At 41.3% G+C, this 27446-nt stretch overlaps 1 protein-coding gene across 1 annotated transcript in view; it reads left to right on the forward strand.

Moving 5' to 3' along the window:
- Gid4 (GID complex subunit 4 homolog) overlaps positions 1–23704 on the forward strand; it is a 27068-nt gene extending 3364 nt beyond the window's left edge. Inside the window, exons 3-7 of the mRNA XM_010637527.2 lie at positions 4057–4116; positions 8960–9067; positions 13254–13355; positions 17961–18091; positions 21539–23704. Coding sequence (XP_010635829.1) covers positions 4057–4116; positions 8960–9067; positions 13254–13355; positions 17961–18091; positions 21539–21602 — 465 coding nt within the window. The 3' untranslated portion in view covers positions 21603–23704. The remainder of the gene's footprint in view (positions 1–4056; positions 4117–8959; positions 9068–13253; positions 13356–17960; positions 18092–21538) is intronic.
- The last annotated feature ends 3742 nt before the right edge of the window (positions 23705–27446 follow it).

Here is a 27446-nt window from a genome sequence, read left to right on the forward strand (position 1 = left end):
TGGGTCATGTTTGGAATTGTCCTGAATTTGTACCTCTTCTGGTGCAGTAGGGTAGTAAGCATTAAAGGGAAGTCTGCCTTGGTTACTGCAACTACTCCCTTCTGTCATTAGTGTGTTGTGAACTCTTGTCAGGTCCTAGTCTCCTTGTGAACCAGTAGAAGCAGTGATTGAGTTGGATCACATCTGGTAGGTGTCAGGCAGCCCAGAGCAGAAACCTAGCCAATGGCTGAAAGCTACTTAAGTAGACATGGTGGAGGTGGTGGTCATGCCAAGGAATGCTGCCCTACATCTGGATAGGTGAGCTCCTTGTTCATTTTCAGCACTGTACCTGGTCAAAGGCATGTGAATTGCCCCATCATCTGGATTTTCAGCTAGGACTAGTTTCTTAAACTCAGCTTTCATCGACTATATCTCGTCTTTCATAACTCAGCTTCCTCCTTTCTGTCCTTCCTTGTAAGCACCTTTATTGAGGTGTAATTCACATACCATATTGTTCGTTTATTTTTGTGTGTGGTACTGGAGATTGAGCCTTTGCACTCAGCTACATCTTCAGCCTTTTTTTTTATTTTGAGACAGGGTCTTATTAAATTAATAAATTGCCCAATTTTCTGTCTTCCTGCCTCAATCTCCCAGAGTATAATTAAGATATTCAAGGTGTACACTGAGTAGTTTGTATTGTATTTACAGAGCTGTGCATCACCACAACCCAATTTTAGAACATTTTTATCACCCCAAAAAGAAACTTTCATATCCCTTAGCTGTCACCCACCTCAAATCCTAGGCAACTGCTAATATTTTCTCTCTTTTTTAAAAAATGTGCCTAATCTGGCTATTTCATATAAATAAAAGCATACAGTATTTATTCTTTTGTGATTGGCTTCTTTAAGCATAGTATTTTCAAGATTCATCCATATCATTCCTTTTATTGTGTTGTTCATTGTAACTATTGTCATTGTATGGATATGCATTTTATTAATCCATTGATCAGCTTATAGATATTTGGGCCTTTTTTGTCACTTTTTGGCTATCATGAATAATGCTGTGAACATTTGTGGGTTTTGTTGTTGTTGTTGTTGTTTTTTGTACTGGGGACTGAACTCAGGTCCTTGCACTTGCAAGGCAGGCGGTGGAACCACTGAGCTAAATCCCCAGCCCATTTGTATGTATCTGTTTTGGAGATGTCACTTGCATTGCCCAAGCTCAGTGAATATGTGGACTGAAGTGATCCCCCCACCTCAGCCTCCTGAATGCTGGGACTACAGGTACATACCACATCTAGTTTATATACAAGTTTTTACATGGATATGTGCTTTCACTTTTCTTGGGTAGATACTTACTAGTAGAATTGCTGAGTTGTATGATAACTCTCTGTTCAATATTTCAAGTACCAGTGATTTCTAAAGTGGCTGCTTTGTTCTACATTTCCAACAGCAACATATCAAGGTTCCACTTTCTCCACATTCTTGCTAACACTCGCTGTTCATCTTTTGTTTGTAGCCATCTTGGTGAGTCTGAAGTAGTATCTTATTATGGTTGTTAATTTGAATTTCCCTGGTGTGTTTTCATGATGTGCATCTGTTCATGTGATTTATTTACACTTTCTGTTTTAATATTCAGCTGGAAAAATTTTCTCAAACCTTTCTGGGGTTTTGACTTGGTCACCCCCCATTACTGTGACTACTCTTTACTCTTCTACCACCCCAGAAGCCAACAGCAGAGTGATGCCTGGGTCCCTGTGAAAGGAACATTAAAAAGAGCAGCTGTTGGACACAGCTGTGCTGTGAGACCTTCTTGCTAAACATTTGCCTTGTTATCTTTCTCATTGAGATGTTGGCCCCTCATTTCCTTAAAGCTGTGTACAATATGAGGTAATTTAAGTTCACCAGCTATCATCAAGATCAGTTTGGGCAGGATGGAAGAGATGGTTGAACAGAGGCCAAACAGAAATTCTGATTCTTAAGAATGTAATAATCCATGCAAATTCAAGCCAATTTACAGTACAAGTTTTAATCTTGTTAGCAGGTATTCCTGCCACCTAATACCCTTTTTGGGAACTATTAAACCCCAAATTTAAGTGAATTCAATGAGAATTGTGTACATGAAATTTAAAGCCTCAGGTTAGAACTATATGTCCTTTAATAAAAGTTCTTTGCTGAGCCATGTTAGTGTGGATCAGCTGTTTGCCATCATGTTCAAGGCCAAGGTCAGCAGATGAGGACATCTGAAATACTTTGGCAGTTTTTGCATGGAATACCCTTGTCACCAGCACCAAGCTTTAGCTTCGTGGAAGCCAGATTTCTTTGGTGCTGACATCATCTGGCTGACTAAGTTCATTACAGCTTTTAAAGACTACCTTAGTATTTGATTTATGGTGTAACTGGAGTAGTCACATTTCCAAATCTAATAAATGCCACAAAACCTTTCTAGTTTCCTAAAATGACCTCACTTAACATAAAAATATGTGTGCTACAGGTACCACTGAACTTTTTCTTTGCTTGAATTCATATATTAGTAGACAGAGTTTCTAAATTCATGACAGATTCATTTTAAGTCATGGGTTGGAAACTGCCTGTTCAAGATGTCTAAAGATTTGGGTGAAATGTACTAATGAATATGGTTTCATCTGCAAGGAACCATATTATGCATTTCAAAATAGCTAACAGAATAATTGATCCTATTACCTCATATTACAAGGAGTTCAAAGGTGATGTGGGTCTAGCTTGGTTAGTTAAAGAGCCTGTGATAACCCCACTTCCATTTTTCTGGTCTGCCATCCTCAGCACTTCCTTACCTGTTTCTTCTCCTGATTTTCTGATAGCTGCCTTAGGCCTGGATATTATGTGCTGATACTACCACTACCTGGGGAAGGAAAAGAGTCATTTCTTCCTCTCATGCCTCTTCAAACACCAGAGATCCGTCCCTGGAGGCTCACCCAGGAGATACACATTCCTCATTGGCTAGAACTCGGTCACTTCTCCCCTAAACCAATGACTCTCCAGGAGATGGGTGTCTATACCTGCCTGAAATCCATCAGGGTTGACCATGTCTTACTGGGCAGGGTAGGTGCCAGAGCAAAATCCAAGCCCTGCCAATGTGGGAAAGAAGACATTGGTTGTAGGCATTGGCAATGCCTCAGCAACCAATAATTGGTGGCTGCTAAGCCTCAAAATCTACTATTCCTGTTATTCCTATTTTTAGCTCCTGATTCTTTTAACTAAGAAATACAAACATCTGTATATGAAATGGACAGAGAAAACATTCACAGTATAGTCAGAGTTTTGGTTTATAAGTAAAAATTATACCACATCAATCTTTAGAAAATGCTCTCTGGGGCCAGGGATTTAGCTCAGAGGTTTGGTGGCCTGCCTTGCAAGTGCAAGGACCTGAGTTCAATCACCAGTACCAAAAAAAAAAAGAAAATGCTCTCTGTCCATTGTGGTCCCCCACCCCACCCCTTTACCAGGGATCAAACTTATGACCTTGCCGTTCTGAGACAGACACAAATGACACCACTGGGCTAAATCCCCAGCCCAATAAAGTGCTGTTCTTGAATATTCTGCTCATTTCATAAAGAAAGAATGCATGATGGTGCTTAGTATAAATAATAGGGCAGCAGTAGATATCTTAAACCAGTGGTTGAATATCCGGAAAATAGATGTAGCCTAGAACATGTTAGAAAGAAAGTCAAGCCTGGGGTTAGGGATACCACCGTGTGTGCCGGTAGAGGAGAGATCTTGTGTCCAGTAACACACCAAGTATAGATAAGTGGGAGACTTCTGTTTAAGACAGTATAAAGTTTTAGTGGGCTTAAGTCTCAAGATATTATACAGCTGAAAAAAGTTGAGAGTCCTGGGATCAGTTTGCATCATCAGAACAGGCATGTATACAAGGAAGACTTGTGAAGGTTCTCAAGGCTGAGAGAACCTTGGGCTGACCTGGGTGTACACTGACCACTAGGCCTTCCTGACGTAGCCTGGCCTTGTACAATTTCCACAGTACCCCCACTGGCCCTCAGCTGGTTCATCCATTTGTAACAGTCTCTGTGTCTTCTTTCAGCACGTGGACACAGGGAACTCTTACCTTTGTGGGTACCTGAAGATTAAAGGCCTTACTGAGGTAAGTACTAGTGACATGAACCAGAACCAGGAGGTGGGTGGTCCATACTACAGTCCCAGAGAGTGGAGGACAGACAATGCCAATGATGTTTTAAGCATTGTTAAATCAGGAGCATAAAGCATGCAGATTTGATGTGTCCTTGTGGAAAGTAGCACATCCACCAAAATTTTTCCCCCTTGGTGCTGAGGATGGAACCCAGGACCTCATGCATGCTAAGCATGTACTCTACCAATGAGCTACAACCTTCCCCTTCACAAATCTAAAGAAGTTTGTAAACATGTCACAATGTGACCAACACTGTTGGTTTGAGTGTTAATCCTTTTGTGAGATAAAAAAATGTAGATAGGAATATGGCCTCTCTTATCATAAGTTAAACAATGTGAGCTAAGCGTCATATACGAGAAGTTCGTTACATCCAATAGCTCATCACAACAATGAAAAATGACTGTCGGGTTTCCAACCTGGTGGTCTGTGTAAGAGCATTTTCCTTCCTTTGACCAAACTCTTCCGACCTCAGAACTTCTGAGATTCTAAAGTCAAGGAGCATCCCTTCTTTTCCATTAGTGGTAAACAGGAAGAGGACGGAGGGAACTGAATTGGTTGCTGAGCTCTGCTGTGGGTGTATGGGCATAACCCTGCTGCAGTGTCCTGTGGCCCATCACTTCTGATATTAGTGACCCAGCAGGACTGGGCTGTGCTGGATGGAGCTGCAACATTCTCATTCTGCCCCTTACCAATTCTGTGACTTCTCATTTCTCTTCCATTTCCTCATTTGAGAATTTAAAATGTGCTGTGGCTAGTTGTGTCTCTAATCCCACGTCTCTAATCCCAGCTACTCAGGAATCTGAGGCAGGATCACAAGTTCAAAACTAGCATGGCTAGTTTTAGTTTTAGTTAGACTTTGTCTTGAAATAAAAATAATAATGATGATGATGACAATAATAATAAAAAGAGCCAGAGTCTTGTGTTCTACCACTGAGCCACACCCCCAGTCTTCCTCCTACTTTTCTATGTTAGAAGCTAGATTGAGGGCTCCCTATAAACTTTTGTTGTTGAGATAGAAGTTATTATCTTCACTTCTACAAACATATCTAGGCAGGAAGGGGTAGAAAATGATAGCAAAGTAAAGGATTCTAACCTTTGGGTTTGTCTTAGGAGAAAACATAGTAAAATACAATATGCTCAACTCTTAAGGCATCCAAATGCATTTGTTAACGGAGTACAGAGCATAGTCATTTAACTTCATAAGGAAACCAGCAAAATGTGTAGTGCAAACACTAACTCCAGACCCTGTCATTTGGGCTATAGGCTGCTGCACGGAAATGGTAAGTTGCATTAGACATCTTGAAAGAGTGTGCAGAAATGCTAATTATTGGGAGTAGGCTGCTCTTACTAAGGGAAGCCCCTCCAAGGTATGATCAGCAGTTGGGCTTCCTTCATGGGGGCTGTCCTGTGGGATTGTCCTGGGCTCCTAACAGAACCATGGAGACTCTCACTCCTCTCCTGTTCATGGTCTTCAAGTAGAGTAGCCTTGATGGGCATATGTCTTCCCCAGAGGTGATCCGCACCAGACCAACATGGGCTCAGTGATGCTGCTGCCAGTCATTTAGTTACAGCCCTGTGTTTTCTGGGATTCCTAGGTCCTGCCCAGATCTCAGGATATTAGAATTCTTTTAAAATAACTTTTTAGGAGCGTGCCTGTAATCCCAGCACTTAGGAGGCTGAGGCAGGAGGATCATTGTGAGTTCGAGACCACCTTGGGCTACATAATGAGTTCCAGGTCAGTCTCAACTACATAGTGAAACCCTGTTGCAAAAAAACAAAAACAAACAAAAAGGACCATATGGCTGGGTTCAGTATGATTCACCCACTTAAAATTATACAATTGCAGTGGTTGGGGATATAGCTGAGTGGCAAAGCACTTGCCTAGCAAGTGAGAGGCCTTGGGTTCCATCCCTAGCACCAAATACAGATAGATAGCTAGATAAGTAAAATGTATAATTTATTAGTTTTGGGTATATTTATAGAGTTGTACAACTATTCACTATAATTTAAAATCATATATCTAACCTATGGTTGATATAAATAGTAAAATATAGAAAAGCATTATGAATCTTTGAATAAATTTTATACCTGCTGTATTTATTTTCTTTGCTTTCTCATTTAAAATTGTTAAAATATCAACTGTGCAATGTATTTGAATTAAATCAAGTAAGAGATTTGGGTTTTATCATAGTAGTTGTCATTCTTATGTGTTCAATGTGTACTATTAAAAACTAAGTTGGACATAATTTGTCTCACATTCACAAAGCACAACTTTAAGGTTTGTGTACCTTTTAAACATGAAATTCCAGAATTGTAAAGAATAGGTCTTAAATAACATTTTCTTTGTGCTGTATTTCTGAGCTGTAAGAGATCCCTTTTCCAGGAGCTCAGCAGCTGGCTAGTATCTGGAAGCCCAGCCTTGGGGATTCATGGCCAAGTCCTCCACTGAGTCCTTAGATGGGTTAGGAGCTCCATGAAGTTGTGCTAGATTTGTTTGAAAACACGGAGACCAGTCACAATAACCAAACTCAGGAGAGACCAATGTATGACCACTGTGTGTGTTCACTCTCAGAATGAGGTCTTTGCCTATTCTAGAAATTCCCATTGACTTACTAGCCAAATAGATTTAAACTTCTCAGAAGACAGGTCTGTATGAAAAGCCAATGTAGCTATTATCGTACAGTTCGGGGTGTGCCTGGAATCAGTGAGAGGATATAATTGATGACTTCAGTGGGTGAAGCCCATACCTGCCCTGGGACAGTGAGTGTCAGGGGTGGGGAGTCCTGGCTGACTACAGCTACCTACCTCTGGCTTGTTTTTCTAATAGTTTTCCTTCTGCTGCCATGTAACCCCCCAATTTAGCTAAACTGTAGTCAAATGCTTTAGTTTCCTGTGCCAGCCCTGACAAATATTTTGTCTTCTTGGTGATTTCTGTACATACTAAATCTCATTCACTAGGCATTTATTTTATTAATTCTTAGATTTCTTTGAGGTACCTTCTGGTCATGCTGATATACTGACTAAAGTATTTTGGAGAGAAGTCAGTGCAGAATTATTCCTTGGGAAAGCTAGTGGTTTAGTTTAAACTATAAGTATTGCAATTATATTTAGGACCACTTTGTTCTTCTGTGGTAGGAGTTTTGAAAAATGATTAAAACTCAAAACTCAGGAAAACAATACATGTAGCTTCTAGTTTACAATTTCAAGTCAGGTGCTGGCTTACATAAAACTTTTTCTCTTAGTATTCTTCCTAAAGATAGATCAGTATAACTTAGCATCTTCCTTAAAAATTAGGTTTCCAGCCAGGTGTGGTGGTGCACACCTGTAATACCCGCAGTCTTGGAGACTGAAGCAAGTAGATTTCAAATTCAAGCCCAGCCTAGGATACTTAGCAACTTAGTGACCATCCTATCAAATAATTCATACATACATGGCTAGGGATGTAGCTTAGTGAGAAGGGCCTGGGTTGAATCCCCTGTAGAAAAAAATTTACACACACACACACACACACACACAGTCAGTACCAAGCATGTACAGACTTTAAAAAAATATAGCAGGCATCTTTAGTCACCTCAGGCGTGGTGGCAGTATTGTGTTTCCCAGAGCCCTTGAGCCAAGAGGGTACTGAGGCAGTGCCTCTCAGGAAAGTCCTGAGCTAAGTGCAGGCCAAGCTGAGAGCAGTGGCAAAGCCATCAGCATGGATATTTTTTAAATACATTTGATGCCTGCCTGGCAAGATCCTCAGTTTGATCCCCATTACTGAAAAATTAATTAACTAATTAGTTAATTTAAAAAGGGCTAGAGATGTAGCTCAGTGGTAGAGCACCCACAGGTTCCATTTCCAGTTCTGGGAGGAAAAAAAGTGCTTACATAGAGTCTGGAGGAAGAAGTAGGACCTCTGTAGTCCCATGGACTTTGTGTTTCCTAGGCCAGTCACTGGTAAACCGTGCTCTTGAGAAACCTCAAAGCCTCAGACAAACAAGGAATTATTTGGTTGGTAAGTTGGTTTTGGTAAATGTGAATAAAAGGAAAACTTTTTAATGGTGTTAAGTTTTTCTCCCATTACTTTTTCTATAAATGTTTGGTACCTGTTTATTGGTACATGTACAAATGGCAAATAAAATTAGCAGTATTCCAAGCAGTGAATGATAGCTTATTTTTAAAAACAGCATTATTTTAATGGTTGAGATTTAATATTGACATGACTTACCTATTTCCCTCACATAAATTGTTCATAATTCATAGGATAGAATTAAATGTATCTCTAGCACATCTAAGGTATTTCTAAATTAAACGCCCCCTTTTCCCAACCCTGGAAACTTCAAGAATTGATATAAAATGGACAGATATAAAGGGGCTATAGTTTGAGAACTGGAGGGCTGGTCTGAGGTTTTAGAGAGAAATTGTGGTTTTGGGTATTGTTGGGTATACTCCTTAGAAAGTGCAGTCTACTAAGTTGTGATTTGCTTTGTATGTTAGAATATGCAGAGTTTACTTCCACTATCTAGGCCATTTAAATTCAGGTTTATTTCCACAACCTGGCTCTAACTCTGGTTTGGATTATTAACCATGTGATCAGTTTTGTCTCAAAGCACTGGGGATAAGGTAAAGTAGCTTGATTCTATCTTTTTAAGAGGTTAAAGTGAGCTGGTCACTGGTATAGCAATTGCTCAGTATGTAGGAGGTCCTGAGTTCCATCCCAAGTGTTGCACATAAGTGCATGAACACACACACAAATACACACTCCCAAAAAGACTGTCATTCAGCACCTCATTTTGATATTTGCTCTTTACCACAGGAATATCCAACCCTTACAACTTTCTTCGAAGGAGAAATAATCAGCAGAAAACACCCTTTTTTAACACGCAAGTGGGATGCAGACGAAGATGTTGATCGGAAACACTGGGTGAGTGAGGCTCTGCCCTGCTGTGGGTATCCAGACACTTCTGAGAACTGAGAAGTGCCAGGAGCCAGACACCTCATCCCTTACTGGGAGTTATTGAGGACTCTGCAACCAAAGGGAAGTTATTTCCTACACATAAACCTCCATTACTCTGTCTTCCTTTTGAAGCGAGTTCTCATACTGCCTGATCCTCCTCTTAAATAGCATGTAGTTATCTGGTAATAGCAACTCCCTGAGTTCCACTCACAATTTCCATAGCTTTCAGAACCATAGCAATATCTCCATCCTTCCCATTTGTCTATCCACTATTCCTTCTTAGTCACCTCTACTTGGGGAAATTGTGTCACTGACCTTGGATTGGCCTGAGATGGAAATACTGCTCACATATACCCAGTAAGGGCAGGACCACATTGCCTCTTTTGTGCCTCTCACCATATCATTTAGACATCACTGAAAACTCCAGTTGCCCCTTTTTTCAACTGTCAAGCATGGAGTGTTCTCACTCCCTAGTAGTGAATACTTCAAGACAACTTAAGAGTAACTGTGCTAGGGTCTTTTCCCTGGTTTCACTCAAGTCTTATGTCTTCAGAAATCTGTTTCTCAACCTATCGTAACAGCCTAGTCAACCATGGTGACAATTTTTGTTTAACATGGAGAAATTCCTTCTGTAAAGAAATGGCTGTGTCTATAAAGAAGGTTTTAGAACTCATTATTATTCCTGCTACTCCTTATATCTGGCTGTCTAAAGCCTTCTGATGCCAGCACCACTCCCTGTGTGAGAGATCTGCTGCAGACTCTTGTCAGCCTTAGTATGGCTATTGTGCTTATTAATGTTTTGAAAATACCGGGTTTCAGTTAAATATAAATTTGAGGTTTTAGGCCAGGGATTTAGCTCAGTGGTTCAGTGGCCTGCCTTGCAAGCACAAGGACCTGAGTTCAATCCCCGGTCCCCCCCCCAAAAAAATTTGAGGTTTTAAAAACATTTTCCTGAAAGCTACATGTTTTGTCTATAATAGCAAATATACATCAAAACTTAGTCATTTGTGTCTTTATAATACAAGAGAATGAGCAAGATCTAAGTAGCAAAAGCTGGGATAGCCCCAGTGGCACATGATGGTGTCAGAATCAGAGTAAGAAGGCTCCTGGGTGCTACCTGTACTACCCTGTCCCCACCATATGTATATCATCAAGTGGTTCCTTCCTCTCCAGGACAGCCCCAGTGTAAAGTTCTTCTTCAGAGTGAACCAGGCAGTTTTATTTGCCATTTCAAGTTGACCCTGCCAAAGCCAAAGTCTGTGAGACCCAGTAACAACTTGGTGTTAGGTTAGGGCACCTGCAGATTAATATCTGAAAGCATCATCTCCTAATTTTCCCCCTGGCTTTCAGTAGAACATTGGACTACATCAGAGACTCTAGCCTTCATTAGACTAGATTGAAATGTTTGGGGTACAAGAAGGATGAGGAAGTGGTGGCACACGCCTGTAGTCTCAGTGCTCAGGAGGCTGAGGCAGGAGGACCACCGTGAGTTCAGGGCCAGCCCAGGATACAAATCAAGGCTCTTCTGAAGTACATTGCTGAGAGGGAGGGAGATTGGGAGGGGGAGAGAGAAATGATGGAGGCTCCTGTAACTTCAGCCTGTCAAGTGTGGTAGGATGAGGGAGCTGGGCCCCCAGGATGTTTGCTTCTCCAATACTTCTGCCTGCTATCCAGTCTTCAGCATTTCCCAAGACTCTCTTAACTCATAGAGAAGACCCAGATCCCTATGTAGGACTCCTGGAGCTCCTTACTGCACCTTATTTGTCTGAGGTTCACAGTGTGTGATAATCTTTACCTCTGGTATCATTTTTCCATTGTAAATTAGAATCAGAGACATGGTATTACACTCTCAAATTTTCTTGAGTGATATTTAAAGTTGGTATTATAGTGATACTATAAACTCAAGAGTCTACATATATAGTCTGTTTAGAATATATGTGTGTAAATTTTGTGACTTAATATCTCTATATCTTAGTAAGGCATGGTGGCACACACCGATAGTCCCAGCGCTCAGGAGGCTGAGGCAGGAGGATCACCACAATTTTGAGCCCACTCTGGGCTCCGTAGTGAGTTCAAATCCAGCCTCAACTACATAGTGAGACCTTGTCTCAAAAACAAACCCCCTAGGGGCTGGAGATTTATCTCAGTGATTCCACTACCTGCCTTTGAAGCATAAGGTCCTGAGTTCAATCCCTGGTACCCAAACAAAACAAAAACAAAAACACCCCTCAAATGTATATATCTTGATTTTGTGTGTATTTATGGTGAATTGAACCAAGGACCTGATTTTTTTTTAATGAATTCATTTTAATGTTTTGATCAAAACCAAATGTTTATACATATTCATGAGGTACAATATGATGTGTGTGTGTGTGTGTGTGTGTGTGTGTGTGTGTGCGCGCGCGCTGTACTGGGGTTGGAACCCAGGGCCTCACACATGCTAGGGAAGAGCTCTATCACCGAGCTACACTCCAAGCCTCATTGTGACATTTTGACTCATGTATATATATTGGGTAATGATTAACTCAGGATAATTAGTATATTTACCACCTTAAACTTTCATCACTATTTTTTGTTTTTTAACAAAATTAATACATGCTTATTTAAAACTGTTTGAAATGACAGAATAATTAGAGGGAAAATTTGTCTACAGTGATAATGTGTAAAGCTGCAACAGTTATTGACCTTTTCTGGAATCTCTTTTGGGTATATATGGTTGGCCTTCTGTATTATGTGGTTTCTGAGTTGATGAATTCAGCCAACTGTAGATCAAAAATATTTGGGAGAAAATTTTCATCTGTATTAAATATGTAGAGAAATTTTGTGCGTGCACGTGTGTGTGTGGTGGTGGTGGTAATTGAAGGTTATTATACTAAGCTATATCCCTAGCATACTTTTTGTTTTTAATTTTTTTTTCGGTACCAGGGATCGAACTCAGGTCCTTGGGCTTGCAAGGCAGGTGGTGGAACCACTGAGCTAAATCCCTGGCCCTATTTTTAATTTTTGAGAGAAGATCTTGCCATGTTATTCAGTTGCCCAGGCTGAACTCAAACTTACAGTCCTCCTGCCTCAGCCTACACCAGAGTGCTGAGATTGCAGGCGTGTGTCACCACATCCAGCTGTATGCTTTTTTTGGTCATTATTTCCTAAATAATATAACAACTTAGGTGCATAGCATTTGCATTACATTAGATATTATAGATAGTCTAAATAGATTATTTAAAATATATGGGAGAGGGCTGGGGATTTAGCTCAGTGGTAGAATGCTTGTCTAGCAAGCAGATATCTGCAGATATTGAAGAATGACTTATGTACTTTCTTTTGCCTTTTTACAAAAATGAGATAAGATGAAGTTTTATAACCTGTTTCTGATCTTTTTTTTTTAAGATGAGGTCTTGCTATGTTGCCTAAGCTGACTGACCTGAAATTCCCTGGGCTCAAGTGGTTTTCATTTTTTAGCCTTGTGAGTAGCTGGAACATGCTACCATCCCTGGCTTCTAGTCTACTTTTTGATTGTTTTGAGGCAGGGTCTCTCTATGTAGTTCAGACTGACCTTGAACTCACTATGTAGCCTAGGCTGCCCTAGACTTACTATGTAGCCCAGGCTGTCCTCTAACTTCCTGCCTCAGCCTCCCAAGTACTGGGATTACAGGTATGTACCATCACAACCGGCATATGCCTCCTTTTTAAACTTAGCCTTATGTTACCTATTTCTACCCAAGTAGCTGGCCCAAACCCCTTATTGTGCCAAAAGACCAAGCTCTACAGTCTCTTTCCTCTGTGGCTAGGCGAGCTCTTTTCTGTGTGGTTCTGCATGGCTCTTATTGCTCCTGTGGGTTTACTTACAGAGTTCTCGTTAATTATTCTTGGCTTTCATGTGTTTGTAGGGAGGTATTCAGAGAAAAGGCCCCTGGGATAGCATCTGTTCCTACCCTTTGGCCTTTTCTGGGTTGTATTCATTGGACAGGCATAGTCCATTGGGGTCTCAGCTCGAGTCCAGTTATCTGCTCCAAATTCAGGTCTGTGTCCACTGGGGTTACCATAGGCTCCCTCACCATTTCTCAGTAATTGTTGCTCTTATCAGGAGCCATGAATTCTGACTCTAGTCACTCCCTCTGTTGACCAATTGTCCTACTCTATATTTTGCTTTTAGGGCAAGTTTCTGGCTTTTTATCAGTATGCAAAATCATTTAATTCAGATGACTTTGATTATGAAGAGCTGAAGAGTGGGGATTATGTCTTCATGAGGTGGAAGGTAAGGTCCTGCCCAAGCTGTCTTCCAAGACTCCCACATACCAGCTCCTGTAATGTATGCTCCCACAACTGTACATCTCCCAACTAGGGGCTCCCTGTGTCCCCTGTTTTTCCCAGTTCATCTTCCTGGCAAGGGCTTTACATACTTGTTCAGAGCAAGCATAGTCCAGAGCACACACTTTGGTTATCCCAACCAGCTTGTCTGGTTATACTGCTTAGAGGTCAGCAGTTGAATCTGTGCCCACGTGGGTACCCCTGAAAGTGTTGTTTGCATCTTCCCCTTGTCTTCTCCCACCCAAGAGTCCCTTTGAACCTCCATATTGAATCATACAAATGCTAAGTGGATTCAGGACGACTTTCTTTGAACTTAGTCATCCACTGCATGCTGTTCCCACCACAGGCTGAAATGCCATCAGAATGATTAGTCTTCTCTACCACATCCTTTCTCCAGGGCCTTCTGCTTCCCACAGCAGGAAATGAAGGATCAGGAATGGAATGTGGGTTTTCCCCTCACCAATCCTCAGAGAGCTCCATCAGGTTAACTCAATGGCCTGGCCTTTGCCTCAAGGGTCCTCTGTACTTTGTGCTCTGATAGCATGATATTCATAGCCACAGGATATCAAATCATGGAGTGGGTTTTGTAAGTGAACCTTCACCCACCTTCAAACCTCAGTACCAAATCAGTAAGAAGAAATCTGTTTTAGCATGAAATCTTGCCTGCTTTCATTAAGACAAATCCTCTAGAGTAGTCATTCCCCATCTTTACTTTGTATAGCTAATCACTTAGGGGTGGGGATCATCACACCTGCAGTAGAGTCTTGCCAGATTCTGAGCCTTACCCTCTCACCTTGTCTTCTGTAGAAAGCATGCCAACTGGGAAAGGAAAGAAGGGAAAAGAAATAATATGAGAAAAGGAAAAAATGGAAACAAAGTCTTTGTAAATAGGGGAGGGTGGAGGGGGTGAAGGGAGGGCAGGGGTATGGGGAAAGATAAGAACCAAGGTACATCATGTAAAGGTACAAGATCCCAATGATGAATGTAATTGTATTGTATACCTAAAATGTACCGACAAACTTAATGGAAAAGAAATTTTTTTAAACATGCCAGCTAAACCCTTCAGGGAAGTATCCTGTTCTATTTTTTTATTATTCATTTATTTATTTTTCATTGAGTTTATTGATACTTTTAAGTTACATTCATCATTGGGATCTTGTACCTTCACATGACAGATCTTTGTTCTCATTTTTCCCCGTATCCCTGCCCTCCCTTCGCCCCCTCCATCCTCCCCTATTTACAAAGACTTTGCTTCCATTTTTTCCTTTTCTTATATTTTTTCTTTTCCCTTATTTCCTTTCCCCTACCCTTCCCACTCCCCCTACACTGTTAGCCCTTTTCTTCCTATTTCACATTGTCAGTTATATAATTTTGATCTTATTTACACTTTTAGTTTTTCACACCAGAGAAACTATTCAGTATTTACACGTTTGTCTTATTTGTTTCACTTAAGAGTATGGCCTCACTATGCATCCATTTTCCTATGAATGACTCTAGTTTCTCATTCTTTATGGCTGAGTAGTGCTCCATTTTATAGAAAAACCACATCTTTATTCAGTCTCCAATTGATGGGCAATTGGATTATTTCCAAGTTTTAGCTATTACAGACTGTGCCACTATAAACATGGGTACATATATATCACTGTGGTATGACTGTTTTAATTCTTTTAGAATTAAAGGATACCTGGGTCAAATGGAACCTCTAATCCTAATTCTTTGAGGTATCTCCATATTGATTTCCACAGTGGTTGCACCAATCTGCACTCCCACCAACAATGGAGAAGGGTTTCTTTCTGTCCACAACCCTGCTGACATTTGTTATTGGTTGATTTCTTGATAGCAGCCATTCTTTGTGGGGTAAGGTGGAATTTTAGTGTTGTTTTCATCTGCATCTCTCAAATGACCAGTGATATTGAACATTTCTTCATATATTTATTTGCTGCTTTTCTTTTTCTGAGAAATGTCTGTTCATTTTAGATGCCATTTTTCAATTGGATCTTTATATTTGGGAGGGCCGGTGTTTTTTTTGAGTTTTTTATATATTCTAGAAAGTAGTCCTTTGAGGAGCAGCTGGCAAAATGTTTTTCCCATATTGTAGGTTGTCTCTTAGCTCTATTGGTGGTTTCTCTTGAATTGCAGAAGCCTTTTAATAAGATGAGATCCCAGTTTTTGATTCTTTGTGCTAGTTCCCGTGCTACTGAGAATTTGTTCATAAAGTCTTTTCCTATTCCAATGTCTTCAAGAGTTCTGCCTAATTTATCTTCCAGCAAGTTTAGTGTTTCTGTTTTAATATTTAGATCTTTAATCCACTTGGATTTTAGTTTAGTGCATGATGAAAGATAAGGGCCTAGTTTTAATCTTTGGCAGGTTGAAATCCAAGTTTTTCCAGCACAATTTATTAAAGAGGCTCTCTCCTTCTGAGGATGGTTGGCTCCTTTGTCAAAGATGGAGTAGCTGAGTACATCTTGAGATGTTTCTGTATCTTCCAATCTTTTCCACTGATCCTCAGGTCTTTTTCTTTGCCAGTACCATGCTGTTTTTTAATTACAGTGACTTTGTAGTATAGTTTCAAGTTGGGGATTTTGATCCCCCTGCCATGTCTCTGTTGCGTAGAATTGCTTTTGCTATTCCAGGTCTCTTCTTGTTCCAAATAAATTTTTGGATTATTTTCTCTAGTTCTGTGAAATATACCGTTGGAATTTTAATCAGAATTGCATTGAATCTGTATAGCAGTTTTGGTAGTATGGCCATTTTCACTATGTTGAGTCTTCCTACCCAGGAGCAGGGGATATCTTTCCATTTTCTTATATCCTCTTCAATCTCTTTTTCTGAGTGCTGTAGTTTTCAGTGTAGAGGTCTTTTGCTTCCTTCTTTAGATTGATTCCTAGATACTTCATTTTTTGGATGTTATTGTGAAAGGAATTGTTTCTCTTAATTTCTCTCTCAGTGAGTCTTATTTGTGTACAAGAAGGCTATTGGTTTTTGAGTGTTGACCTTGTATCCAGCTACTCTGTTGAAAGTGTTGTTTAAGTCTAGAAGTCTTTTGGCAGAGTTATTTGGGTCTTTTTTGTGGAGTATCATATCATCAGCAAATAATGACAGTTATCTTCTTCCTTTCCTATCTTTATTGCTTTAATTTCTTTCTCATGTCTAATTGCTGTGGCTGTTTCCAGAACTATATTGAACAGGAATGGTGATAGTGGACATCCTTGTCTAGTTCCTGATCTTAACGTGAAGGTTTTCAATTTTTGGCCATTTAATATGATGTTGGCTTTGGTTTTTTATAAATAGCCTTTATCAAGTTGAGATAAAGACCATTATTCAATTTTCTTCAGGGTTTTTATCATGACTTGGTGTTACATTTTGTCAAATGCTTTTTCTGCATTTATTGAGATGATCATATGGTTTCTTTCCTTGACTCTGTTAATATAATGTATTACATTTATTGATTTACGTATGTTGAACCATCCTTGCACTCTGGAATAAATCCAACTTGGTCAGGATGTGTGATCTTCTTGATGACCCTCTGTATTCTGTTTGCCAGTATCTTATTGAGGATTTTTGCATCTATGTTCATTAGGGAGATTGGTCTGTTCTATTTTTTAAATTAATTTTTTTCCCAGTGCTGGAGATCAAACCCAGGGTCTTATACATTGTAGACAAGCAAATGCTCTACCACTTAGCTACACTGCCAGCTCTAAATTCAATTCAATTTAAAACTATAATTTTAGAGCTTTAATAAGGGGAAGAGGAATGACTTGAAAAACAATTTTGGGAGGCCATGGGTGTAGCTCAGTGGTAGATTGCTTGCCTAGCATGCTTTAATGCCCTAGGTTTGCCTCTCGGCACCATAAAAAGGAAAAAAATTTAAAATTAAAACAGTGGAGTTATTTGTCTCCAAAACATTTCTCAGGGTGTCTCAGGTGGGCCTTTGGTTGGCCCTAAGGGCTGCTGATCCAATAGAGAATAGAAGCAAATACATGGCCTTTAACATTTGGTGCCAGCACAGGTGGCAGAGTAGTACCACTCTGATTGCTTTGAGGAGGTGTAGAGCTTTTGGAGGGGTGTCATTGGGATCCTGGCAATTAATCATCCCATGGAACAATCCACAGGCAAACAGAAGGGATTTACTCTCCCAAAGGTAATCAAGAGTTCAGGGGTAGCCCCTGGGAACTGGTGCAGAAACTTACTCTTCCCAGGTCATTCTGTCTGTGGCCTCTAAAAGGTAGATGGGCAGATAGGCAGGTATTGACTTATGTATTAGATGTTTGGGCCAGTGGCTTCTCTGAGTTGCTGGTCCTGGTTAACTCGTGACATAATGCGCTACTTTATCATGTACAATGCTTCCCTATCACAAGAGTGCTATCTGGAAGTCAGGCTGAGACCCAGAGGAATGCTGCCACCCAGCAAGTCTGGATAAGACCACGTGTTTTTTGTTTTGTTTTGTTTTGTTTTTTCTCAAGTGGCCTTTAGAGTCTCCTGGTGCTTAGCAGAGAGGCCTAAGGGTGTTCCAGAAACACACCTGTTCCTGACGAATCCTTTATCTGCACAGGAGCAGTTCCTGGTTCCAGATCACACAATCAAAGACATCAGCGGTGCTTCCTTTGCCGGCTTCTATTACATCTGCTTTCAGAAGTCAGCAGCTTCCATAGAGGGCTACTACTACCATCGGAGTTCAGAATGGTGAGAACCCCAGTGGCCAGGGACGTAGAAGAGGGTGGTTACCCCCCTGGTTTTCCTTTAGCTAATCAAGCCCAAGAGAAAACCTCTCAGCCTGCCTTTATAGATATCTTGGTTTTTATTTGGGTGCTGAGACCCTAGTTAAATCACTTCATTTAATCACTTCATCTGCTCAGAATAGGGGTTCCTATCTACAGAGCCAAGTAAATGAAATGAAGTTTTGGACAAAGAGATCATCTTCTCCTCCTCCTCTTTTTTTTTTTTTTTTGTACTTCTGGGGATGAAACTACCCAGGGCCTTGTGCCTGCTAGACAAACATTTTACCACTGAGTACTCCCATTAAATATTTAAAAGCAATATGTACTTTCAGCGAAGATTTATCTCAGTCTTGCTGGTTTTGAATTCATTCCTCCTAAATTTTTTGGGGGGGATTTTTTTTTTTTTTTTTTTGAGGGTCTCACTATGTAGTGGAGACTGACCTGGAGCTCATTATGTAGCCCAGGCTGGTCTTGAACTCACAGCAAACCTCCTGCCTCAGCCTCCCAAGTGCTGGGATTACAGGCGTGCGCCACCACGCCCAGCCATTCCTCCTAAATTTAATCAATCACTTGGGCCAGGGATTTAGCTCAGTGGCACCATACCTGCCTGGCAAGTGCAAGGTCCTGAGTTCAATCCCCAGTACAAAAAAAAAAGAAAGAAAGAAAGAAAAAATCAGTCACTAAAGTGTAATTTAATCTTGTTGGGAACAGTGTGAATTTTGCTGTTGGCAGGCAACACTCGTTGCACAGGTACTTGATTCTGGGCTGATGTCTGGGACAGTGTGAGTTGACCATCCTGCCAGTGTATATCCCCAGTGAAGGACAGAAGGCAACCTCAAATCCTTACATCTTGCTGCCTTTTGGGGGCCTCTTTGCTGCTTATTTAAGAAGTTTGCTGTACCTGGGGGGAACCATGTCATAAAACATCCAATTTCCTCTCAGAAGGTAGAAACACTATTTCCTTTCAAATTTTTCATCTTTAGTAACTTCTGGGTGATCCAATGCTGTTACCATAATACAGTAGTAGACTTTCAATAATTGTTCTTTTTCAAGTGGATTTTTATAATTTCCAGAATCCGTTTTAGTAAATGGCAGCTTTTTTGAGATATTACTGCATTCCATACAATTCACTTATTTAAAGTAAATGTCAGTGGTCTGTAGAATATTAATATCTACTTAAAATTTTTTTTTATTTTTTGCAGTGCTGAGAATCAAACCCAAAGCCTCACACATGCTTGGCAAGCACTCTACTATTGACCTACACCCTTAGTCTAGAATATTTTTATCACCAGATGAGGAAATCCCATTCTCCTTATCCATCACCCTACCCTGCATCCCCTCCCAGCTTTAAGCAAACTAATCTTCTTTTGCTATATATAGATTTGCCTGTTCTGGGTATTTTGAATAAATAGTGTTCTACAACATGGGACCTTTATCCTTGTCATCTTTTGCCTAGCATAATATTTTGAGGGTTTGTCCATGCTGTAGTGTATATATCAAAACTTCATTTTTTTTTTTTTACCAAGTTCGCATTGGATGTATATACAACGTTTTATTTATTCATTAGTTAATGGACACCTGGATAGTTTCCATCTTTGGGCTTTTGTGAATAATGCTGCTGTGAACATGCTGTGAACAAGTTTCTGAGTCCCTGGTTTCATTTCCTTTGGGGATATACCTAGAAGTGAGATTGCTGGGTCATACAGTGATTCTATATTTAATGTTCTGAGGAGCCGCCAACTTCTTTTTCCATAGTGGCTACACCATTTTTTCCCACTAGCAGAATCTGAAAGCTTCAATTTCTCCACATCCTCTTTTCTTTTCTTTCTCTTTTTTAAAATTTATTTTTTTAAATTTAATTTTATTTTTAGTACTGCGAATCAAACTCAGGACCTTGCACTTGAGAGGCAGGTGCATTACCACTGAGCTAAATCCCTGGCCCTTCTCCACATCCTCTTAACACTTGTTACCATGTCTTTATAGTTACAGCTGCCTAAGAAGGCATGAAGTAGTATTTCATTATAGTTTCAATTTGCAAATTCCTGATGGCCAATGCATATATTCCTGATTTTTTTGGAGGGGGTACTATGGATCAAATGTAAGCAAGTGCTGTACCATTGAGCTATATCCCCTTCCCTTTATTTTGTTTGTTTCTTTTTTTTTTTGTACTGACCTTGAGCTTGCAAAGCAGGCAAGCAGGCCGCAGAACCACTGAGCTAAATCCCCTGCCCCCCTTCCTTTGTTTTGATAAGACAGTGTCTCACTATATAGTTCAAAGTGACCTTGAACTCATTATATAGCCCAGGCTGTTCTCAAATTTGGGATGATCCTCCTACCTCAGCCTCCTGAGTATTGGGATTACAGGCGTGCGCCACCACCTCCAGCCTCCAGCCCTTTTTTAAGATAAGAAATAAATTGCTTTTCCTTTGTTCTTCCTCACTTTGTAAAATGAACAGAGAAAAGCTAACCTCCTCAGTCATTGACTGAATGTACCCAGGCTGGGTCTGTCCTCCCCACATGTGAACTGTCCACTTTTCCCTCCTTTGTGACTCTTTAGAGCATCTGCTAGCCGGGGAAACAACCTCAGATTCCTGTCTTGTGCTCCAGGCTTAATACTACCACATCTTGGGAAGTAAGAAAATAGACATGAATTGTGAGATAAGGTTTAGGGAGAGATGTGAAGTTATTCTTTCCATATTCTTTTGGGTACCATGAAATTAGGATATTCCCGTGTTATCCATGAAGCTCTTAGAATACTTCAGCCTGGTGTTCTGTAGATGCAGCTGAAGCATTACAAGGTGAGAGGCCGAGCAGCAGAGGGAGGGAGGGCCAGGCTTCAGGCTGCATCTTCTCCCAGAGCTTATCAGGAGCCTGTTTCTATAAGACATGGAATAGTTCCTCTGTGAATAGCATAGAATATGTAAAAACAGTTCCTCTTATTTATGGTTCAGGAGGATTAACAAAAGAAGAAAAAGAAAAAATCAAACTATGTTCACTTGAGAAGTATAAAATGAATTAGCAGAGAGGTGCAGTGGTATACATCCTTCATCCCAGCTACTGGGAAGGCTAAAACAAGAGGATTGCTTGAACCAGGAGGTTTTTTCTCTTTCTTTCTTTCTTTTTTTTGAGACAGGGTCTTACTCTCCAGTCAGGCTGACCTTGACTTTGCAGCAATCCTCCTGCCTTAGCCTCCTGAGTGTTGGGATTGTAGGCATGCATCACCCCCACATTGCTGAGGCTGGAGTTTAAGCACCCTAAGCACATAGTGAGACCCTGTTCCCTTGTCCTTCCCACCAAAAAAAAGAATTAGCATTTCAGTCTGAGTATGATATGCTATGTGCTTTGGTTTGGAAATTCTCTAGCATCCTTTGCTCAGCCAACTATCTCCCATTCTGTCTCTTCCTCATCACAGGTATCAGTCCCTCAACCTAACCCATGTTCCTGAACACAGTGCACCCATCTATGAATTCCGGTGACATCGGCTCAGAACATCAACCAAATAAAACTGAACTTGGCAGCAAAGAGCTTGGCCAAGAAAATTGTGTACCTGCCAGAACCAGGAGAGTCGTGTTCCTGTTTCTTCACAAGCAGACTCGCATCAGAAAGCATGAATGTTAACCCACAGAATCCAAGGAGAATGGCCAACCAGTGGGGCAGGTGGAGGACTGTCTTCCTTCCTCCTCCAACTCTGTGGCAGTCTGGTCGTCATTTGTTTCCAGGCTACCTTAAATGCACTTTTCCTTCCTGCACAGCTCACTTCTACATTGCTGAAATGCCTGTTCCTTCCTCGGCCCTGCCTCCCGCTGAGCAGAAGAAGGTCAGCTCCTGGGTCACCCTCAGCCTTGGTGCTCAGTGGTCCCCACCCAGACCCTTACCCCTCCCCAGTTGTTTATCCGGTAGCCCAAGACAAGGCAGAGCCCCAGCACCTTTGTGCCCCCAGAGCTCTGTGAGAGAAACTGGCCAGCTGCGGCCACATCTGCCACCAGTGAAACAAGGCAGGACTCTGTGGGACCTCATCCGTCTTTGTTCATTGGGCGCTGCTGTGCCCTATAGTATTTAACTACACAGGGCTAGGGTGTGGCTCTCAGGTTCCTGGGCCTGCAGCGGGATCACTAAATTTAAGGCTTCCAGATCCCTGGCAGGAATAGATCCCAAACCTGCATACTCAATACTTTTGCTCCAAACTTTTGAACTTGAGGGCAATACTAAACTTAAAAATAAGAGATAGGTTTGTCTGTTTGTTTGTTTGTTTGTTTTTTTACAAAATTATTTTTATGGTCCCTTTAACGAGGACCCTATGGCAAATGCACAATTATTCAGAATTACATTTTATCGTTTTCACATTGAAAACAGCAAATGTTGACTTAGTAATTTTTATATGTATATGTATATGTCTATTTAATCAACCAGCAGTTTTGAAATAAGTCCTCCTGGTACAGAACTTTTGCAGCATCACATAAATTATAGTGCTAAACACAAGAACTGTTTTTGGGGCCAGTTTAGAATTTGTACCTGCTCCTTTTGCTACTCAAAACAATGCTTTGTGGTGACCTTTCCACAGGGCAGAAGGGGTCTTCATTTTCCAGAAACAGTGACTGAAATGCCAGGATGGGATGAGGGATGGGAAATATGAACTTGAGGCTCACGTGCCAAAGTGTGTGTGTGTGTGTGTGTGTGTGTGTGTGTGTGTGTGTGTGTGTGTGTGTTTCGGTTTTCTTTGCTTTTGTTTTTTAAATGTTTAAAAGCTTAATAGGTTGGCACCAGTTGTAGCCCACAAATATAGGCAGGGCTTTGGGGAATTGGCATTTTTCTCGTGGTTTACAAGACATAGTCTGAACATAAAAGCTTTAAAAACAAGATAGCTTGGGGCTGAGGGTATAAGCTCAATGGTAGAGCACTTGCCTAGCATGCGAGGGACCTTGGGTTCCACCCTCAGTACCTCCAAAAAAAAAAAAAAAAAAAAAGATAACATTGTAACTACAGGAACAGAACAGTCTGCATGTTACACTTCCATGGGCCATGTAAGAAAATGCAAAGCCCTTTGATGAAATGAGTGGTGGGAAATTATTTTTATTCTTAAGTGATTTTCCTTTTCATGACATGTACTATATGTTACTGAGTCTGTATGTTGAGGAACCCGTAACACATTCAACAATGGGGCCGTAACTCAGGTCTCACTGCTGAGGGGGCTTGAACCACCAGTGGTACATGCGTGACAGTTCCATGCATGACTTCCACTTCTGCCACCTGTGGCATAAGCTGCCCAGTGGAGCAGCCATGCATGTACCACTGGTGGTTCAAGCTATTGGGGACATGTTAAAAGAGCAGAATTCAGGGAAATAGCCAGAGGGTACTTGTGAGATCTAAATTTTCTGGTCCAGAGACTATGAAGAGGTACAGCCTACCCATTCAGTGAGGGCAGGGCTTGGAGCCCCTAAAAAAATCACTCTGCTAACTTTGGTGGGAAAAGAATGCACATCCATTCCCAGAGATGCATTGAGAATGTTTTCTGATTCTTAATATTCAAGCTGGGCACAATAACACGCCCATAGTCCTAGCACTGAGGAGCTCAGGCAACTTAGTGAGACCTTGTCTTCAAAAAAGAAAACCACTGAAATTCAACAAGGCATTGAATGTCTGGCTCTGGTCAGACTGCTGGTTCACACTCAAAAGATGCTCACCCTTGCTCCATTAAACTGGGAAATATCCCGGAAGAATAAAGGAGGCATGTAGCTAGGCTGGCTTTCCTCAGATGGCACTTGCATCCCCTTCACCTCTCCTGGCATATCGGGAGGCAGTGGCATTTCCCAGCCCCGCAAGGGATGTCAGCCCACTTAGCAGCAGGTGGTCATCCCCAGTGTTGTGGCTGTGTATGTAGCAATGAGTGGTGCACCAGTGGGCATGGAGGGACACTTTCAGGTACTGCTGGTGTCTGTTACAGGGATTCTTCCTTTTCTCCTTAGCTAGGTAATTAAGTGCACCAGTTCTAAAAAAAAAATGAAAACATGGTACCTTTACCAGATCCTTCACACATGTCTGTGATAAAAATTGACTAAAGTCTGCCCAGTGAGCAGAGGGGTTGGACTAAGCATTTCTCCACTTCCTCTTAATAACGCCCAAAATCAATACCAACTCTTTTTCTCTCTGTCCCTGAAGGACCTTGGGGAAATCATCTCCCTATGTATTTGTTCTTTCCTGAACCTTCTTAGTGGTTTACATGCCTCTGATCCTATGTGCAATATTTTTGGTGAATATTTGTATTCGTTGTCAAGAGATAACACAGTTTGCAGGTTTCTTACTGTCTTCTTCCACCCCAAACAAACCTGCCATGAGGGGGGATCCTTCAGGGTTTGGTTCTTACCCCACTACTTAGAAGGCTTCCATTTTGCTGGCCCCAGCCTCGTCCCTCCTTTCTACCCACTTGTCCTTTTAAAATTTGTGTAGGGTTTCAGCTGCAGTCCACAAGTAACTAGACAATACCTAATGTTAAGTAGAACATCAATCTGTGCTGGTTCTGTTGATGATGCTGAAATCACAAACTCCAGGAAAGCAAAGGGGTTTCCAATGTCTTTTGCTTTCAGAAGCAGGGAGTTTATATTCTCTTAAGGCCTTGAATTAATTTTTTTCCTCATAAAATAGTCTGATAAGCTAATTTTTAAGAAAGAAATGCCATTAAATATGTTGCGTTGTGGTTTTAAAATTACTAACAAGTTCTGGGAAAGAAAAGTAATATTTGATTTTTAAAATGTTTTTTAAAATTAGATTTGAATGGGCGTAAAATATGAGTATTTTGTTTCTTTAAGGAGGACATAGAAATGGTTTGAGGGTTTGGGTTGGGAGAAGTATTTTGCAGAGCTATCAATGTCCAAATAATTTTTAAAAAATAAAAGTATTTAAGCAGCGTGTGTCTATTTCTAAATCGCAACAATCCTGTCACAAAAATCAGTTGCTTCCTAGCCCTGTGGCTACAGAGCACTCTAGGGCTGCGCAGAAACTGTGTGGGCCAGGAACAGGCTGAGGCCCTCTCTGGGGAACTGTTAACAGTGGTCTGCTCGTTCCTTTTCATCCTGGAGGTCTTCAGCCAACAATTCCATTTTATTTCTGTTTTCCCTTCTCCCCTCCCCTTCTGTAGTGGAAATAAACCCAGGGGAACTACCACTGAGCTACATCCCCAGTCCCTCTTTTATGTTTTCATGCTGGCCTTGAATTCACTGGGTAGTCCAAGCTGGCCCTAGCCTCCCACATGCTGGTATTACAAGCGTGTGCCACCAGTCCCAGCTATTTTTTTATTCTGAAGTAAGGTCTCGAGCCAGGCGTGGTGGTGCACACCTGTAATCCCAGCACTCAGAAGGCTGAGGTAGGAGGATCGCTGTGAGTTTGAGACCAGCCTGGGCTACATAGTTCCAGGTCAGTCTCAACTACATAGTGAGACCCTGTCTCAAAAAAATAAAAAATGTAAGGTCTCACTGGTTCCCAGGCTGGCCTCAAATTTTGAATTCTTCCTGCTTCAGCCTCTCTAGCTGGAATTACAAGTGTGTGCTGATACAGCTGGCCTGATTTCTACATTTTTTTAAATAATGTGAAGGATTTGGAGAGGGGTGGGGTTATGTGCAGGATTTATACTTTTTACTCAGAAAATACACAGATCTATCCATTTGCTGTCTGCTCTGCAGTCATATTTGGACAGGTGATGGTGCCAGGTGTGGTGTGTGGGCTGCTCTTCACTGTACCATGGTCCTCAGAGGAAATGCCAGAGCCCCCTAAGCACAGTCATTGGCAATGTCCTCACCAGGTAGTTTGGTTTGGTTTGGTTTTGAGACAAGGTCTCACCATGTAGCCCAGGCTGGCCTTGAATTTGGAGGGATCCTCCTGCCTCATCCTCGAATGCTGGGATTACAGGTTACACCATCACACTTGGCCTCATAAGATGTTGACCGCAGGCACCGGGCCTTAATTTCTCTGTCCTTGAACCTGAGGTCTGTAACTGAGTAGATCCATGAGTTATCACCACCCTAGACAGCACCAAGCAGCATGATTACAAACATCATTTGGTTTTTGAGGAACTAGTTCAAAGATTTCAGAAATTTGAATTTTAAGCAAGTTGGGAATGCTAAGGAAATTTACGTGATCACATCATTTACACAGAAATAAATTTATTTCCCATGAGATACATTGTTTAGAATGGAACAGACTATATTCCCAGTGCTGGACTCAATCTGATTTAAGGCATGATTTTTCTTACTGCTATGTAGAGTAGAGAAAGCTGTGAGAGACCTAGTTTCTCCAGAAGCCACCTCTGGGTCCTATGTGTGCGTCATCTACCCTCTCTGAGCCTAATTTCCCTCCCCTAGAAGGTGGGAAGAGCAGCCTCTACCAGAGCTAGGGAATTTGAGAAGGTTCCAAAAGCTTTAAAAGCACCTTATAAACTAAAAATGGAATACACATGTAAAATGTTCTTGATTAACAATAATGCTACGAGATGTTTACTAAGGCCTGTGTGCGTAGTGCACCATGTAGGGTACTGGAGATGGTGCAGAAATGTGCTCCTTGCTCTCAACTAATAATCTAGAGCAACTAGTAAAACCCTTCTTGGTAGCTCAGTAGTTGTTGGGGGTGAGGATGGTGGTGGTGGTGGTGGTGGTGGTGGTGGTGTGTATGTGTGTTTTGGTACTGGGACCTTGTGCTTGCAAGGCAGGCAGCAGCACCACTGAACTAAATCCCCAGCCCCAGTGTCTGTGTGTGTGTGTGTGTGTGTGTGTGTGTGTGTGTGTGTTTTGAGACTGAGTCTCATTATGTCAAGTAATCCTACCTCAGCCTCTCTTAGCTTGGGTGACATGTGCCATCACACCCACCTAAATAGCTCAACTGTTAAATCCCTACTTTTTTTTTCCAGTACCGGGAATTGAACTCAGGACCTTGCACTTGCCAGGCAGATGTGACACCACTGAGCTAAATTCCTGGCTCCCCTAATTTTTAACCTTGTTTTAGTTTTAGGCCATCCATAGAAACAGTAGAAACTGTATATTCTGTTAAGTGTGAAACCCAACTGCAAGGCAGGACAGAAAGGAAAATTATAAACATAAATGCTGTCTCTACTAACCTGAACTGCACCTGAGAAGAAAAGCATTGAAATTGCTTAGTAATGAAATAGATAGCTGGCTTGTGGGGACGGGGGAGAGAAGCCTGAAAATTGTATTGCAGCTTTTCCCTCCAGATTTTTCTCCCCAAACATCTCAAGATTAAAACTCCCTATTTGTACATAGCAAGAAAGACATGTAAGGCTTTTCATTTGTAGAGAAGCATATGATGAATTCAAGTTT

This window comes from Fukomys damarensis, unplaced genomic scaffold (assembly GCF_012274545.1).
Source record: "Fukomys damarensis isolate Sample0158 unplaced genomic scaffold, DMR_v1.0_HiC HiC_scaffold_23, whole genome shotgun sequence".
In the NCBI taxonomy this organism is placed as follows: domain Eukaryota; kingdom Metazoa; phylum Chordata; class Mammalia; order Rodentia; family Bathyergidae; genus Fukomys; species Fukomys damarensis.